General features: G+C 31.8%; 1 protein-coding gene and 1 long non-coding RNA gene across 2 annotated transcripts; one reads left to right on the forward strand and one right to left on the reverse strand.

The window, feature by feature from the left end:
- The first annotated feature begins 959 nt into the window (after positions 1-959).
- On the forward strand, positions 960-14,845 carry LOC132738338 (UMP-CMP kinase-like). Its single transcript, XM_060725821.1, has 7 exons — positions 960-1,052; positions 9,923-10,118; positions 10,710-10,856; positions 11,626-11,763; positions 12,131-12,207; positions 12,855-12,951; positions 14,310-14,845. The coding sequence occupies exons 2-7, from the start codon at positions 10,041-10,043 to the stop codon at positions 14,352-14,354; spliced, it is 582 nt and encodes a 193-aa protein (XP_060581804.1). The 5' UTR covers positions 960-1,052; positions 9,923-10,040; the 3' UTR covers positions 14,355-14,845.
- Positions 4,886-6,991, reverse strand: LOC132738337 (uncharacterized). Its single transcript, XR_009626861.1, has 3 exons — positions 6,723-6,991; positions 6,151-6,227; positions 4,886-5,937 (listed from the first exon to the last, which is right to left on the reverse strand). It is a non-coding gene; the product is annotated as an uncharacterized LOC132738337 (long non-coding RNA).
- Positions 14,846-18,433: the final 3,588 nt, after the last annotated feature.

Here is an 18,433-nt window from a genome sequence, read left to right on the forward strand (position 1 = left end):
GCACCCTCGTCTTGACTTTTGGAAAAGAAGAATGCCCCAACACCTATAAAAAAGCTTTATTTTTTCTATCATTTGTCGTATTTTGGTATAAAATGATACTTAATAAACCTGTCCGTTGGTAAATACAAAAAAAAATCAAAACAACAACAACTACAAACATTGGTTTGATTAATAAATTATTGGTTGGAGACGCTAGGTTTTGCAGCTGTGTATGAGTCCAATATAATCAGTATTGTGAACAACATTTTGACAAAACTTGTTACTTCGAGTAAAATAAGGATTTTGATATAAATTTTTGGACTCTGGTGGTGAAAATGAGACTAGACGGAGTACAATTGTCATTGATATGGAATTTTGGAGTGGCAAAACTATCGCGGGTGTTAAGCATAATGATTGTTGTGGAATAAGATGCGAAGGATTTGACAGGTTTTATTAATTGCTGCAGCAATTAAAAACTGCATACTATATAGAGACTTATATATTACTCTATGAGTACATTAATTGGCATTCAGGTCTCAAAATTTCACGATTGATTTCATTTTTCTTGCTAACATTGGTCATATTAGGCTAAAATAACATCATCATGTTGTTTTGTTTTTGTTTTTTAATGCTAAATATTTACTGGAGGACGAAATTTACAAATTGAAATAGAAATTATAATAACAACTGGATCAAAATTTAATGACGATCAATATTTGGATAACATTTTAACGCCAAACTGTATAGTATTATCTAGTTCTGGCTTCCATAACTTTATATGGACGTTGCGACAGGTCTAGCAGTACTATAAAACCTGTTCGCTGAAGTCTCTTAACTAAGTATTATCTTGAAAAGAAATAAAAATATGATTGTTTTTCTTCTTCCTAAAATTCCATTTCCATAAGCCATTTCAAGTCCACGCTTAAGTTAATTAATAGTGATTATGAGAAATTTTGAAATTCGGACGACAACAACATGTAGTAATATGGTAAATATTTTATACTCTGCCAAACAAATAAATTGCACTTCCGGGTTGTCCACGTTAACCTATTTTCACGTAATATTCCAAAAAGGTGGGAGTAAATTTATTATTTATTGTCACATATAAGTTTTACGCAATAAGTTTTGAGTGAATTTTGTATTTATGCAAAGCAACAATTTTGAAATCGTATGAAACTATTTTTTTTTTAAATTTTACTTTTGACAACTAAACTGCTAGATTTTTCTAATAAAGCATAATTTTCACAGGGGGCCCACACAGTGTTTGGATGGTATATACTGCTTGATAGTGACCTTAAAATGAGATTTTAGTCATAACCTTATAATATGTATATAAATATAGACAAGGGGCATTACTCGCTAAATAGAGAATTTTCGATCACCCTCAAATTCATGCGAGATTTTCCACTAATTAAATAAAAAATTCCAAAAACTATACTGCGTTGCATAGCTTATATAATCCACAATTGATAAACACTAACTCTTTTCTGATTCCCTTAGCCCATTTAAAGAAATTTATTCAAAACCGTTCACTTCTGCAGTGATTAATCTAGAAATTCCTTACAATGCGTCGGATGACGCACATGTTTGAAAACAATGAGTCCTGTAGAAAAATCCATGAGTCATGTAGCAAAAAAATGCGTCTTTTTAATAGCAGATCCTTGACATGATTTGCATGTTTTTATAACAAGCGATTAAGTAATTAAAGTGCATAAAAACGTATTTTTGGTAACTAATATTAATTGCAGGCAAAACAATTTTTCTTGGCTGCTCAAAATCTTAATTTTCATAAATTATATTTTCTTACTACTAATGTCTAATACTGTGCATTATCCATTTTTAATTGTTCGTAAATTTGCACAAATGTCCTCTCACACTGTATACATACTGACGATTTTTATTGCTCCTTGTATGCCTCTGTGTAGGAAAGCATACACAGACAGACCTTTTGATCATGAAAAAAAGTTCCATGCACAATGTTACCCTGATTGGTTAATCACCCTGTCAAATATTCTGATGACGTAATAGAACATCTTTTTTTATTTACACTATCCGCGTGAACTTGAGTGACCTTAGGGGGGAAATCATTACACACCTGTCAGATTAATACTGTTAACTTACAGCATTTCTTAAAATAGCAACACTTTTTTCAGTTACCGATAATTAATATTAAGTAGATAAATGATTTTTGCTTTATTGGATTAAATTTACGGTAGTAGAAATGCAGTAGTAGGTGGGAAAGGGATTAGGTAAGTAGATAACTTGGAAAAATGCTATAGGGAAATGGATAAACTCAAGAATAGCGTAATACAGGGGAAATGGGTAACCTGTTTGCTGTTGGTACCGTATTTTGTCTGGATGACTAAATAACATACAATATAAGTCTGATGCGCCTTTGGCCATTTGCTGACGATTTTCCTGTGCCCTTCTCATTTTTTAGCGCCAATGTCTGCATATTTCACCATTGTAGGCGAATCGCTCTTACGCAAAATGGACGCTCTGATTGGCTAATGCCGATAATGGGCGGTTACCGATCACAAGCAACAAATGCTTGGGATTTAACGTTTCATTAGTCTTGCACCTGATATCATCGGAAATTAAATTATTCAACTGAAGAAATTGAAAAATTATTCAACTAATAAAATTAAAGTAATCAATCTGTACATAGAAATCACTAATCGTGATATTTTGGATTATAAACTTCCTGATTAGCATGCGTCAGATTGAACGCACATATTTTGAAACTGTGCGTCTTTTTCGATTTTTATGCGTATTTTACGCAAGACGCACATCTAGATTAATCACTGCTTCTGTCACAAAATTGCTTAGTCGTACGAGATGTCGCAACACCAAATTCCACGGGTAAACTATCAATTTTAAAAGGGGTAGGTACAAATAAACGCATGCAAACAATAACACAACATAGTTTCTATTACCTACCTGCGCAAATAGTCGTGAAGCGCTCTATATTCGTCTGTTTCGAACGAAATCTTCAAATCAGAGCAGAAATCTGCTTCGACGTAGACATCTTGGGGAAACCCCGGTCACGTGACCAGCCGGTGTAATCGAGACTTTCATTGGTTCGGTAGGAACTTTGTTATAACGACAACCAATGAAAGGTTTCCATACACCATGAACCAGAATTTCCAACATGTATTCGCCGAAGCAGATTTCTGCACTGATTTGAAGATTTCGTTTCGCAACAGACGAATATAGAGCGCTTCACGACTATTTGCGCAGGTAGGTAATAGAAACTATGTTGTGTTATTGTTTGCATGCGTTTATTTGTACCTACCCCTTTTAAAATTGATAGTTTACCCGTGGGAATTTGGTGTTGCGACATCTCGTACGACTAAGCAATTTTGTGACAGAAGTGAACGGTTTGAGTAAATTTCTTTAAATGGGCTAAGGGAATCAGAAAAGAGTTAGTGTTTATCAATTGTGGATTATATAAGCTATGCAACGCAGTATAGTTTTTTGGAATTTTTTATTTAATTAGTGAAAATCTCGCATGAATTTGAGGGTGATCGAAAATTCTCTATTTAGCGAGTAATGCCCCTTGTCTATATTTATATACATATTATAAGGTTATGACTAAAATCTCATTTTAAGGTCACTATCAAGCAGTATATACCATCCAAACACTGTGTGGGCCCCCTGTGATAATTTTCAAGTCTCAAGTCGATCGATAATTAGAACAGGCTGGTGAAAATACCCCATCGGGCTTATGACATAAAAAATCATATTTCTAGAAAAATAATAAAGATATTTCTTTTAAACTTTGTTAGTTTATTGAGCATAATCAGATAATATTAGTCCTAATTATAAGACCTATACGTAACCTATTTCATATTTATCATTCATTAATCTGATATTTTACATTTTTCATTTTCCATGTTACGTTAGGTCTTAACAGATCTTTGCAAAATCGTGTAGCAAAAAAATTGACATTAGACATCGATTTAGATCTAATGAATTTAAACAATTAAAACAGCGTGTATTTACATTAATTTTGACCTATTTATGAACAAAACTAAAAAATAAATACCTTTAAACAAAATAATTGAACTGTCACAACCGAAAAGTCATGATTAAATCCTCTCATTTAATTAAATTCTTTGTACAGCTGATATACAAATGGCCGCCATACAGTGCGCGAAATCTGATTGGCTAATTCAAATGCAAGCGTTTAAATGACTCCAGAAGTTTCTAACGGAATATTTTTTCAACGAAATAATTGCCCATGCACCGTCAGTGTGTTCAAATATATTTTTCCGTTCAAAAAATTGGAATCAATCTGTAAAACGCTTTACTTAACCAGTATGGCCGATGAGCGAAATAGACTGATATTTATATTTTATTTTTAATTGATAAGTACATTGTTTGAAAGTTTTTGTTAATGATAGACCATGCAATTGAAAGAACAGAAGATAAGCTTTTGAATAAAGCTTGAAAGGCAAGTCAACAGACATTTTTTTAATTTTTCAAAATGCTACGCGTTTTTGAGCAATAACTATTAGACGTAAAGGCTTGACCAACATAAAACTATAACAAGCCTGTAACGTCTAATCTATTGGACTAAGATAATATCTGACATAAACAGAAAGAAAAATAATTGGTTAGATCTACTATCACTTTTTTGAGAACTATTTCCCCTTTTTCATGTTTATGTGACAAATAATTTTTGAAGAACGCGATGGTACAATAGTGAAACTGCAATTGTACGATGGTGATAATGTGATGACATGATGGTGATAATTAATGCGATGGTATGATGGTGAAAACGCGATGGCACGGTTGGTGAAAACGCAATGGTACGATGGTGAAAATGTGATGGCATGATGATGAAAACGTGATGTCACATCACATTTTCACCATCATACTATGGCAATTTCACCATCGTGTTTTCACCCAGCAAACACAAGACGTCATACCGACGTCAGATTTAAGTCAGGTTCTGACGTCGGATGACGGTCGGAAAAACGGTTGGATTTGAAAGTTTTTTTGACGTAATAATCTGACGTCAGGTAGACGTCAGAATCTAACCATTATTTAACCTTTTTCTGACCAAAATCTGACCATTATCTAACCATTTCCCGACCTCAATCTGACCATTTTCCGACCTCAATCTGACCATTTTCCGACCTAAATCTAACCAGTTTCTAACCATTTTCCGACCTCAATCTGACCATTTTCCGACCTTAATATTAACCCTTTCTGCCCTAAATCTGATCATTTCCTGATCTTCATCTTATCATTCCCCTAATCCTTTTTGTTTCACCACGTCATAAATATTTTCTGGCTTATCCTGATTTGATCTAATTTAATGTAACTCATTCTATTAAGTAACTTTCCCTCAAATGAAATGTATAACAGAAAACTAAAAGCAAAAATGTGTTTCATGCTTTTTTAATTTAAGAAAAAGGTGCAATTTTAAGCTGATACATACATACAATTTTAGTAAATTCTGCAAGGTTAAATAATTTTCATACATTAAACAAAATAAAACATAACATAAGTTAATTACAAAACAAAAAGTATTACAAAAACAATGACATAAATGAAACTAAGAAAACATGTACGAATATTAAAGAACAAATCAATGTATGCACATTTCTATCAAAGTTTGCCTTATCAAATAAAACAATGAAAATATTATAATTTTAAGAAAAGTTAAAAGATTCTGATAATAATGTTTCAATCAATTAATGACAGATTTTCAGTACTTTAACTATATTTCTACAGCATTTCTAAAACATTTAGTGCCATTTTGCATATTTTGACCTCCTTTGATAATTGTCAGTAATGTATAAATTGCTGCCTTTTAGTTACTTCACAAAGTTATACTTTTAGATATCCATGAGAATTAGCACGAATTTTGAGGTGTGATGCTTTAAGATATGACCTTCTTTCAGCACCCCTTTGTAGCGCCCAATAGCGTGTGTGACATCATTTTCACTGAAAAAAAAAGAAATTTATTAAACATGTAAAAATAACAAGCAAAAATGTTTTCATGGTTATCTTAACTTAATGAACAATTTTGCCAGCTTTTAATAAGAGAGCTTTAACAAAAATTAAAAGTAAACATAAATACTGAACATTTAAAAAGCCGCTTTTAAACTCCAGTTTAGTATGGATTAAAGTATGTAATAGAATTTACAAAAATCTTACTTTCATATGTTTCTTTTTACATATTCACGTGTTTCCGTCCCTCCGACCTTTGAGAGCATGTCCAACACTTTAACTACCTGAAAAGAAAATTTTATTCTAACTTATGTATATATTCTACGTTTGAAATAGAACGGTTACGCAAGTCTAAAATATTTCATAGTTTTAAATTAAAGATTTAATGCCGAAATGTCTGGAACCAAAACGTCTTGCGTTATTTGGGACCGGAACGTTTTTGGTTATTTGGGACCGAAACGTCTTGGTCCGAAATGCTCGAAATCGTACAAATTCATTCTCAATTCTCAGATTTAAACTGACAAAAACATCACAGTTTAAGAAAAATATGAAATCTAAGCATTCTCTTTGGTAGTACTGAAAGGCATATTATAAACTCTTCACAAGCAGAGTTAAAACATGTCAATTTTAAAAAGATTTATCATTAGGCATTATCGCGAATTTGTGTGACATTTTACTTCAGCTGTTCAAATAATGATAATTATATTTAAGAGTGCTTGCAATCATGCAATTATTTATCAAATACAAAGTAGAAATAAATCTAAATAAATTGTACTGACCTTTTTGTTCAAGAAAACCTATAATATTCACTTATAAATGCATCCCGATTCCTGACCGACAGCCAAAACGTAACGCCTACGAATTTAAATTTCCATCCACGTGACTTTAGATTCGAATTAAAGGTTAATTATGTTTTCTTTCCCTTTTCTGTCACTATGATTAAATGTTAAAGCACTATTAAAAACTCGTCATTTTGATACATATAATGTACCACAAATGATAATATTACAACGTTAAATGATTGGAACTTGTAAACAGATCTGTAGCTATAAATAGATTTCATAACAATAACACATGTAACTTGCGTATATACAGCGCCACCTTTATGTTTTATTAGGTTGCAGCGCCGCGATCTTGGTCTGTATTTATATAACAACACTTCATTTGTAATCCAAATAACATTTGAAAAAAAGTTTAAATGATTACAACAGCGAATAAGGATTATTTTTTGTTATTTTTTTTTACCTACCGTCAGGACACCGACCATAACCTGACGTTAGTACGACGTCAAAAAGAAACGTCTATTAGACATCGGTATTTTAACGTCAGATTTACGTCGTATTTTGGTCGGCGATGTCGTGACCAAAATCTAACATTAATCCGACGTTATTTTAACGTCATGTGTTTGCTGGGCACCATCGTACCAACGCATTTCCACCATTGTACCATCATGCATCACGGGTAAAGACTAAATTTAAAGTAACGATTGTCCAAACGGAACACCGTAAATATCAGAATAAAGATATAGAAATATATATAATTCTATATTTCATGTTTTTGTATTTATTCTAATCTTAATGAAGGAGAAATACAGAAAAATTTGGAAATTCATTTAGAATATAGCTGCTGTTGAGTCTTTGTCAATAAACAGATTTTTTGCCAGAAATTGACACAAAAATAGAGAGGATCTGTGCCATGGTCACTACATTAACTGGAACTGGAAATCAATTTGAGACAGGGTGGTGGGCTAAAAATGCAGGGCATGGAATGGTATGAAGATAGCACAGATATATATATAACACAGGTCAGGTCAAAGATGCTTTGTCCAAAAATGGGCCTCAGTAGGAGGTAGGAAACGCCAAGAAAGAGGGTAGAAATATGGGAATGGACAGTAAATACTTAATACATGTATAAAGGATATCATACCTGACCAACACAATATACATTAACACAAGAACACTAATAAAATATAATAAGTCATGGAGATGGATACAAGTTTCACAAAAAGGATCACTGAGGAGCACATCATATATGACAAAAACTTGGGCTATCTTTTACCTGCATTAGGCTAAATTAGCTTTCACCTATATAAGACATGAAATTAGCATTCACCTATATATAAGGCTAAACTGTAGTTCCTAGAAAACAATTATAGAGCTGAAATTCATGTTGTTATCTGTTATGCATGTATACAGCTTGTGTTTTTGCCTTAAGCTTCATTTAATTACTGATGAAATCTATATCAGAATACAGACATTACGAAATATCCAAATCAATATTTTATATATAAGTAAAAACATTGATATTGTGGTCATAGCTGTATGGTTCAATATTTTTTCTTAGTTCATAAAAAGACTCTTAGCATGTGTGTGTGTATTTGAGTTTATTTATACTTACCACAAGTTGTCCATATGGGTGAGTCCTCCTTGACAGTGTTAGTCATTTTAGATTTTGGAGGATAAGGCAAGATACATAAAAATACAGAAGCTTCTCCTGGTTCTTTAGCATGCCAAGTGTTTTAGCACTCATATGTGGGACCTTGATTTAAACTCTCATCGGAAAGACTGCTGAGTAATTATATTTGGCCAGCCCAGGAATCAGACCCACAATGTTGAGATTCTAACCTTAAAGCAGCATGCCTCCAGATTTTTGCTTATTTTCATGAAAATTTTGAAATTGAAATTAAAAGTATAGTATTATAGTAACCAAAAGGAAGCAATTTACACATTATAAATGACACTTTTAACCCACGTTAATTACAATAAAGGTCAAAATATGCAAAAAAATACTCTTATAATTATAGTGACACATAATGAAAAAGTCACCATTGATTGCTCATAACATGTAAATTATTACTTGAATCTTGAATCAATCTACTTTTCCTAAAATCTTTGTACATTTTTCACAAATTTGATTTAGTGAAATTTTTTCACTTATCTGGAGGCATGCTACTTTAAGCTAAGTTGGCAGGTTATTCTCTCTAGCTTTATCAGTCAAAGTGTACTTATGGTGGACCTTTATCATAAATTACTTCATGCTTAAGTAGTGAGAGACTTTCCATAATCCAGCTGAATAGTTTCTTTAATATGAAAAACTTGAAATGCACATAAATAAAGTAACATACATTTTAAGCTTGTCTGTTTAGAATATAAAGTTGAACTATTATGATGTCTGCGGGGTTGTTGTTGTGCAAAACCTTTGCTGTTGGCCATTATTCAAACATTTTACAAGTACATTTGTAATCAACATGAAACTTGGAATACTTTCTTATCATGATTGTGCAGTTGTAAGACAAAGGGCATGATTCTGAAAGCAAAATGTTTTGAGTTATGCCCCTTTTTGACTAAGAATTTTTAAAACAGACGAGCATATACACCACATGCTGAGCTCTTGTTGTAAAAATGCATCAGATATTAGTACATGTTATTTGATTTAGCAATTTTAAATGTTCTTCAAAATTGTTTTCGTATGACAAAAAATGGCAATTTTCCAGTTTTATTTTATTTTAGATTTATACTATAATGATGATGTTCAATCATTTTTGATATTTATTAACTTATCAGATTAATTACCCTAAGCATCCTCAAAACAGCAATGTAAATTTTCCCTTGATTTATTTAAAAATTTGTATTTAACAAATAAAAACTTCTGTGGGCGCACTCTTTTTGTTTTGTCTCATTTCTGTTTGATAAGATTTCATCATGGCATGTTCATTTGTTGATAATAATCTTTGGCATATTTAATCAGATGGCCTTAAGGAAATTTAATAAGTTAAAATTTGTTATTTCCTATTTATTGTTGATAATAAAACATTAATTAAATACAATGCAAATATAAGTTTGTATAAGTTCAGATGTTTAAGTTTTTAATTTTTGACTGTATTTTCATTATTATAATGTTACTCCTCTTGCAGTGATATCATTTGTTTGTTTTGTGTTTTTGTGTGTGTGTGTGTAAATATTTTGGTTTTTTCTTATAGGAATATTAGGTAACACAGAGTCAAGCTGGTTTCTTTAGTGAGTTGTGTGTTACGAGGACTAACTGCTGCCTCAACAGTTGGACGTATATCTTTACGAAGTATTCATACCTCAAATATCATGGCCAAATACAATGTATTATTTGTACTGGGTGGACCAGGAGCTGGTAAAGGAACACAATGTGATCTTATAGTTAAGGTAAGAGTGCTTTAATTAAAGATAAGAATGAACAATTGTTGTAATCAAATAAGTATTTAATTTGTTGTAAATGTAATTTCTGACATCAAGTCTGTCTGAAAGGCAAATAAAAAAGAAAGGCAAATTAAAAAAATAGTTATGTTTCTTAAGAAAGATTGTATGTTTTTATTTTATGTTTTATGTAATTTTATATACATAGTTTAAAGCAAAAGATTTTGAAAAGAAAGTACTAAAGCAAAGAGTTAGGGTGCAGAAGGGAGACTGGAAACAAAATTCTTTTTTTTTTCTTAATAGTAACAGGATTTTTGAATGAATTTATTAAGGTAAAGATGTAAACCTAATATTAGAATGATGACCTGATATGATAACTTTTTCATGAAATAATTTTCTATTATGATTTATACCACTTGTTTTAATTACTACAGAAATGATAAATCTTTGATACAGCTTTAAAAAGTGACATTTTTAGCTTCAAGCTTGCACCATGTAGGTGCATAAATGCAGTGAAGTTTATTAATAATGTATTCATTGAAGGTTCATTTTTTCATGTTTGATCAATATAAGTAAATTCTGTCATTGTCTTTTCTTTAGAATTACGATTATAAACATTTGAGTGCAGGGGACCTTCTGAGGGAGGAAAGACAAAGAGCCGGGTCACAATTTGGGGAGGAGATTGAGGGCCATATACGTGCTGGTACCATTGTACCAGTAGAAATAACTTGTTCCCTGCTTCAACGTGTAAGTTTAAAAAATATCATTTTTCATCTTCTTATTTTATTGCCCATCATTACTATGGCCTCTGACTGTAAATTCTTTCATGTGAGGAAATAGCTGGGACAAGTGTCAGGGCAGGTAACTCTGAACTTCATTATTTGATGAGCTGTCATCACACAGTTTACATGTACATCACATATCAGTATTGTCACCTTTGTGCAGTAACAGCTTAACTCCTTTAAAAATCATGAGGGCTTGCATGTAAGTGCAGGGATATTTTTTGGCTTATTTTGTATTATTGGGTCATATCCCCAATTGAAAGTTACAAAATAAAAATATTGAATATTGAATTCTCAAATCTTTGAAAATAAGAGCTTCTTTACTGTAATAGTGCTTAAATGTTTTAAGATGCCATCCTAGACAGTGATTGTTTGCATTCATTTAATCACTTTATTCACTGCAAAATTTCAGTCATGCATTTTTCCCAAATTTTTATCAAAGCATCGCCGAAATTCCCAATTCCATGGATATGGATCATGTTCTCAAAGTTCTGGAAAAAATCCCTGAAGTGGCAATGAAAAAAGCAGGCTGTCATGTAGAAAGGTCTTTTGTAAGCAAACATAGTTTCAAAATTTAAATATTTTGGGTCAAAATTTAAAAAAAATGAATAAGAGACAGATTTACGGGTGCAAGAAATGGTCGTCTGTAAATGAAAATAAAATGGTGTTTTTAATTCTGATTACAAGTTTACATATAATAAGATGTATATTTAGAAGGTTAATTTTTTATTCAGGCAATGGAAGATAGTGGCAAAAAGAATTTTTTAATTGACGGTTTTCCAAGGAACAAAGATAATTTGGATGGATGGAATAAAGCAATGGACGGTGTGGCGACTGTAAGACGTGTGTTATTCTTTGATTGTCGTGAGGATGTAAGTAAATATAAATTAGGCACATTATGCCTCATATTTTCATTATAAAGTTTAGCTGAATTGACTAAACATTTCAAAAAAATAAAATGGACTGTTAATTATAATAGTGATTGACCAACAGTTTGATATTGGAAAATGGTTGAGATAAAATATGATTCTGCCAAAAATATAAAGAGACTGCTCCACTCTTTTTTTAAAAATTGAACATTACAGGTAAATTCTGATTGATATTTACAGAAATTTTGTTGGGCCACTTAAGTAATTTTTTCTTCATGCCAAGTAAATTATAAAATTGAAAGGTATTATTATTGATATCTATTTCCTAAACAACAGAGCAAAATAACAGATCATTTTGTAATATTTGTAGGTGTGTGTAGATAGATGTCTAAATAGAGGTAAAACAAGTGGCAGGTCAGATGACAATATGGAAAGCTTAAAAAAGAGGTATTTACATTCTTATATGAAGCATTTTAATACTAAAAAAGTGTCACAAGTCGACACAAGTTCTTTATCATTACTATTCACTTTAATTAAAAAAAAGATATCATTCTTCCATGAAGCATTTTAAAAAGACAAAAAAATAACGAATTTACACCAGTTCTTGATTGTTATAACTCTTAACTTTAATCTCAAAAAGGGACACTGTTTTATCTGTAAGGAAGTCTGCTGTTTGCTACATTGAATTATTTAAGTAAAAAGAAGTATTTATACATTTTTTCTTTATCAAAATATAGTAGGTATTATGATATCTATATACCCTGAATTACAAGTAGACTGTTCCAAATTCAAAGCCATATACACCTGAATATTCATAATGGACATGTCCTGTTTTGAATTTGGAATCACCCATTGTTAATAAGAGGGGTTTTGATATCTGAATGCTGAAATTAAGATTGCAGCAGTATAGAGTCTGGTTATAGTCAAATATACTAGTCTCCATTGTGCTAGACTCCAGTGTTTGTAAATTTACAAATTAATAGTGTATGAAATATCAGTGCTTTTGTACTTTTATTCCTTTTCTTTCTCAGGGAAAACAAATTTTGTCTTATTATTTCAGAATTTACAAAAAATCTTTTGTTTCCTTGTTTCAGAATTCACACATATAACAATTCAACAATGCCAATTATAGACCATTATAAAGCTCTAGATTTAGTGAGTCATTTACATGCAGAAAAAACACCGGATGAAGTAAGTTATATTCGCTTATCACTCATTTGATACCATAGAAAAGAATAAGTACATTTCTTTTGTTCTAGTATCCAACAGAAAAACAACATTAGGAACTCTACATTTTATCTTCTTTTCTGCCCTTTATAGCAACAGGGGAGCTTATATTGACTTTTACTCAGCAATTACTCCTGTAGTGGTAGACATTTCTTGTGATATCATTTGTGTTGAATATCGCAGTATTGATTTATCAATTGATACAATATTAATTTTCAATTCAGAATATTGATACAATTGTAAAACCCATTTCTTCATGTCTTGTGAAAATATCACTCTATTTTGTGCAAAGAATAACTTTTCTCTTTGCCTTGCCTTAAATTTGAACACTAGATTTAATTTTCAAAATTCTTTAAGATATCATAACAAGTAAACATTTCTTTGTTTGGTATTCTGTATTTGTGATGTATGAAACCTGCTTGCATACACCATGATAACAGTTTAATAGTTACAAATAATTAATGTACAAGCTATTGAATTGGATATATTGTTGATATTCAAGATTTGATATATCAATACAAAATTTTCCATCAATGACAGCCGTTCTTGTGTTTGTGTGCAAAATCTTTGTGCAAAATGCTTTCCTGTGTGTATATATAAAATAAAAGATGCAGCATCATTTGCTGGCCACAATTTAAAGAATGTAAGCTGATTATAGTAGGTGCCCGCTCATGCCCGAAATAATGCACAGGTCACCATATACTTCTTCCTCTACCAGTGGTAGCTGGAAAATTGCAATATTTCAGTTAGTTATGACGTGACTGAGAATTAGTTAAATATTCAGCACCATTTGATTTAAAGAGTGTAAGCTGATTTACATGGCTGCCCACTCATGCCTGAGAAAGACAGAGGCGCCATAGTTCTTTCTCCACCAGTGATAGCTGGAAAAATGCATCATTACTGTTAAATTGTTGAGGTGACTGAAAATTAACTCCAACAGCTACTTATTTGAGCAATAAAATTTAGGCATTTACTAGAAGCAGGCAGATGCTTGCAAAATATTGGTACTAATAAAGTTATTCCTGGCCTGGAGGTTATAAAACTTTTTTTCTGAGTTCTGTCCCAAATCTGAGGAATTTCAACAGTCACTGTCAGTGTACAATTTGTAGCAGTTTTTGACCAATCAAATACCTAAGATCTGAGCTTGAGCTCAGGGAATTTTTTTTGTACATTTTGTAACTTTGGACCCTGGAGCTGATTTTTATCATATTCTGAACTAAGTGTACAAATTGGAAATCAGATATCTTATATAAATTTAATTATTACTATTCTAAAAATAGCATATCTCAAAATATAAAATAATGTTTATTTTTTACTTACAGGTTTTTGATGATGTAAAGAAAGTTCTAGATGAGTTGAAGTTATGAAGGACTTAGCGCTGATTTATTTATATATTTTTTCTTATCAAATGTGGGACTTTTAATATGTAGTATGATGGTTTTTAAAAAACTTTTTATTAGCACTCGTACACACATTGTGTAAAGGTAGAAATGTGTTGTTTAAGAGCTTTTTATAACATATGCTACGGAATGTCTAAATCTACCTCTCCCCGTCTATTTAATTCTCTCCATGCATTCTGATGACAAAGTGAACAATTCAATATATTGAACTACTTTTAAGTTAGTAAAACTTCCTTGTCCTTTGGACAATAACAATATAAAATACATCTGCCTAGATTTCAATAAGTTTACTATATTGAATTAGTTCAATATTCATCTAGATGCAAGAACATTACAATATAAAAGTAGCATAGACAAGTCAGTATTGCAGCCAGCATTCTAAAACAGTTAAAGTATTAAAACACAGTGTGTTTGCTTTACAAACCAATGCTGGACTCTATATATTACATTGTAATTGATAGGAAAACAAGTCAGGAAAAAATATATTACATATATACATGTTTTGTAAAAGTTTTTTTTAATCGAGCTTATGTATTTTATGTTGATCCATTACAACCAAGTGCTTTCCTATTTTAATCAGGTTCAGTGCTTTTGAATCTTGAAAACATTGTTGTGGGGGGGGGGGGGTAATTGATGCAATAAAGTGTGTCCCACCTTTGTGAATATATACAAAGTTTGCTGTGTAAAAATACATTTTTGTACAGTTAAATGGTTAACACATACATGACAGTAACTACCATTGAGAAAAGAGAGAATTTTGAAAATATGGAAAAGAGGAGAGCAAAAAATTAAACTAAGTTTTTGTTAGAGATAATGGAAAGTGCATCATGTCTCACAGCTAAAGAAGTATTCAGTCTTTAAAGCAGTATTCAATCTTCAACCAGGCTGAAGTCAGGCAGTACATGTTTACCTTTGATAGGAGTTTAGCATTGCTGGATCAGAATAGGCTATTTACATAGACCCAGTATGGTCACAGATTAAAGGTTTATGTTACTTTATCTCCATGGCTGTAGGTTTGAATCCCTCTTGAGAGAACTGAGATCATGTTGATAAGTATGTGTCTGACCGTAGTTTCCTGAGAGGAAGATATCCAGCTAAGTATAACACAAGAAGGTGGATATAACATGCATGTTTTAGTGCATTAAGTGTATCTTGGTTTGTTCTGCCATCAATGAAGCTGGCATCTGGTTACTTGATTTACTGTTGTGACTGTAATGTAATTCTTCATTATGCACAATTTTAACCCTGGCTCTCCCACCCTGGGACGAAAGTGATGACGTGGATCGTTGTAACCCAGGCAAATCTCAAGAATTATGGGGAAAGAGTGATTTCCCCTCTAAATTCCTCAGAACTGCAATGTTTCCCCGCCAGAACAATTTCGCCACATTAATCAGAGTTCAGCCATAAGGTAAATAAGTGGCTCAATGGTCCCACTGTCTCCCAGGATTGTGGGTGGTGTTTGGGTCCCCACAATATACTAGGTTTGGGAAAGGGGGCTTGGGTCCCCACTATCTCCTAGGAGTGGGGTTGGCGGCATGGGTCCCAACTGTCTTCCAGGAGTGAGGGAGGCTCCAGGAGTGAGGGAGGCTTGGGTCCCCACTATCATCAAGAAGTGTGGAGGGGCTTGGGTTACAATTGACTGATGCATTACTAATTTCAAAGGCACATAACTCTTTATCTTTTTATCTCAATTTTAAACCCCATTTTTGTAAGCTTTTTATAGTTGATTTTGTTAAGAAACATTGTTTCACAAGCTTAGTTGATTTTGTTAAGTATGTTTTTTCACAAGCTTATTGCTTTTGTATTATTTATTTGTAAAAATTATTAATTACACTTAACGAAACTTATAAGTACTCCGACCAATTTTTTATTATATTGTGTTAGAATAACTATAACTAGTCTAAGTCGATACTGTATAAACTTTAATGATAGTATCATCATTTTATAATAGTAAATGCATTTTACAATAACTCAAACTTAACAGAAAATCAGTAACTGAGAACACCATTGTAAAAAAATCAAATACCTTCAAGTTTAGTATATATTTTTAAAAACCGGAGTTTTCCTGCAAGTTTGAAATCGGAGTACTTATAAGTTTCGTTAAGTGTATATGAAGAAATCTGAAATGTTTGAAGAACATTGTAGATGCTTAGAATTGTTTATAGTAATACTATTCAATGTATTTTTTCCAATATTTTGATTCGTTAAAGTGGGATAGCTTTGATAGGTAAATGATACTACTTAGTAATTTGTTAGTAGTTTGTTTAATAGTAAAAAATTAGTAGTCAACTGCAAATTCTATAATTCCCTTTAATATACCAACATAGTAGTTTGTTAGAAGTTTTGTGAAACATTTTAAAGTATTTTTTTTTATTATATTCTTTTAGTAAGATTATAAAGTATGTATTCTTCACAAAACAATGGGATATGTTAGTGATTGATGAAATGAAAATAGAATGAATAGTAAAAATGAATCTTTGGCTTTGTTGTTTATTTGTACACAAGTTTACATTCTATCAAGCTAGCTTACAGAACATTGGTGGTTCCCCTCAGGTGCCATTCGTGCCTGAAATAATGTATGGAAGGGCATCAGTTCTGAGGTTTTCATCCACAAGTAAAGCTGGAAAGTCGCCATGTGACCTATACTGTGTTGGTGCGACGTAAAACCCAATCAGATAAAAAATATTTCACACCTTTAGTATTCTTAACAATTATACAGGACCAATATACAGGTCTAGTATTTGTTATAACTACTATATAGGTATATATAAAATTGTGTTATTTATACTAAATATGGAAATTTACTTGATTTTTAGGGATATACTCCAGCTGGTGGTAGTATCAAATCACAACTAACAAAGAATTTCAATGTTTGGTATTGGATAAAAAAAAAAAAATCTTGAAAACTAGGTATTAAAAAGTTTTTAAGAGGCCATAACTAAGAGCAAAACAAATGGAAATAGATAAAATATTATGTGAATAACTTCCTTATGGAAATAAACATTGATGAAAACCAGGAGACAAATTTTCCTATAAAAAATGCCCATTTCAAGTTGCAAAGGACCTTAACTCTATAATGCGCCACCAGATCTTGATGAGCATCGTTTCCTTATTTTTAATATAAACATTAATGAGTTTTATTACTATCTAACCAACCAATTATCAAATATGTCTTGATAATTTCAAGGTAACAAAGGGACGTAACTCATAAACCCAGTAGTGGATTTTGGTGACCCTCATTTCTTTACCTTTACATTCCTGCAAAGTTCAAAAAAAATTGGATGAACCAATCCTGGATGAAAGGCAGACCACGCCATACTAGTGTCATCCTGTCCATTTTTATCAGCCGGCAATAATGAAGCAAAATCACAATGACGGCTAGGAGCAAGAGGTGATTAACTGAAGGTGTAGAGAGTAAAGTACTGGACCGCTTAACCCAGAGGTTGTAGCTTTGGGTCATGCAAATGGTGGGATTCTCTATCCAAACTAACGGAAGATGTTGTCTGGCTCTACTTATTATAACTTTTAATAAAGAGCATAAACCTGTATTTAATGAAACGTTTCTATACAATTTTCAAACAGTAAATTTGTTGTTTCCATAACCCTAAGGATAAACTCAAAAGAGTTGTAATGTAGTATGTTTCTGTTATTTAACACTTATGAATATTGTACAGAATAAATCATTCTGGAACATAATATTATTCTGCAGTAGGATTTCAGCCGTTTAGCAATGGTTGTATCCATGCAACACTTGTACTTTGGGAAAAGTACTAACATACTTCATTCATACAGGCATTTTGGACTTGTTTTTTTTTCAAAACTAAAACAATATTTTTGGAGTCTGTTGGTAGCAGAGACTTATTAACATTATAACTATTTAGTAATTACTGCTGTAGAACAACAAAAATAAAATTCCTGCATAGTGGAAGTCCTTTTGTACACAAAACATGGTCTCTTAAAGTCTTTGTACACAAGAATATCTATATGCTACAGTAAACATTAATGACCAAATGTTTTTTCTCAAACATTGCAAAAACAGCAAACCA

This window comes from Ruditapes philippinarum, unplaced genomic scaffold (genome assembly GCF_026571515.1).
Source record: "Ruditapes philippinarum isolate M1 unplaced genomic scaffold, ASM2657151v2 ctg11507_1_1_1_1, whole genome shotgun sequence".
Taxonomy (NCBI): domain Eukaryota; kingdom Metazoa; phylum Mollusca; class Bivalvia; order Venerida; family Veneridae; genus Ruditapes; species Ruditapes philippinarum.

Bases quoted from the DNA above. Each gene is read 5' to 3' on its own strand.
- LOC132738338 (XM_060725821.1), top strand. From the start codon at position 10,041: ATGGCCAAATACAATGTATTATTTGTACTGGGTGGACCAGGAGCTGGT. The intron at 10,857-11,625 runs GTAAGTTTAAAA...TTTTTTATTCAG, and splicing joins CTTGTTCCCTGCTTCAACGT to GCAATGGAAGATAGTGGCAA. The intron at 11,764-12,130 runs GTAAGTAAATAT...TAATATTTGTAG, and splicing joins TCTTTGATTGTCGTGAGGAT to GTGTGTGTAGATAGATGTCT.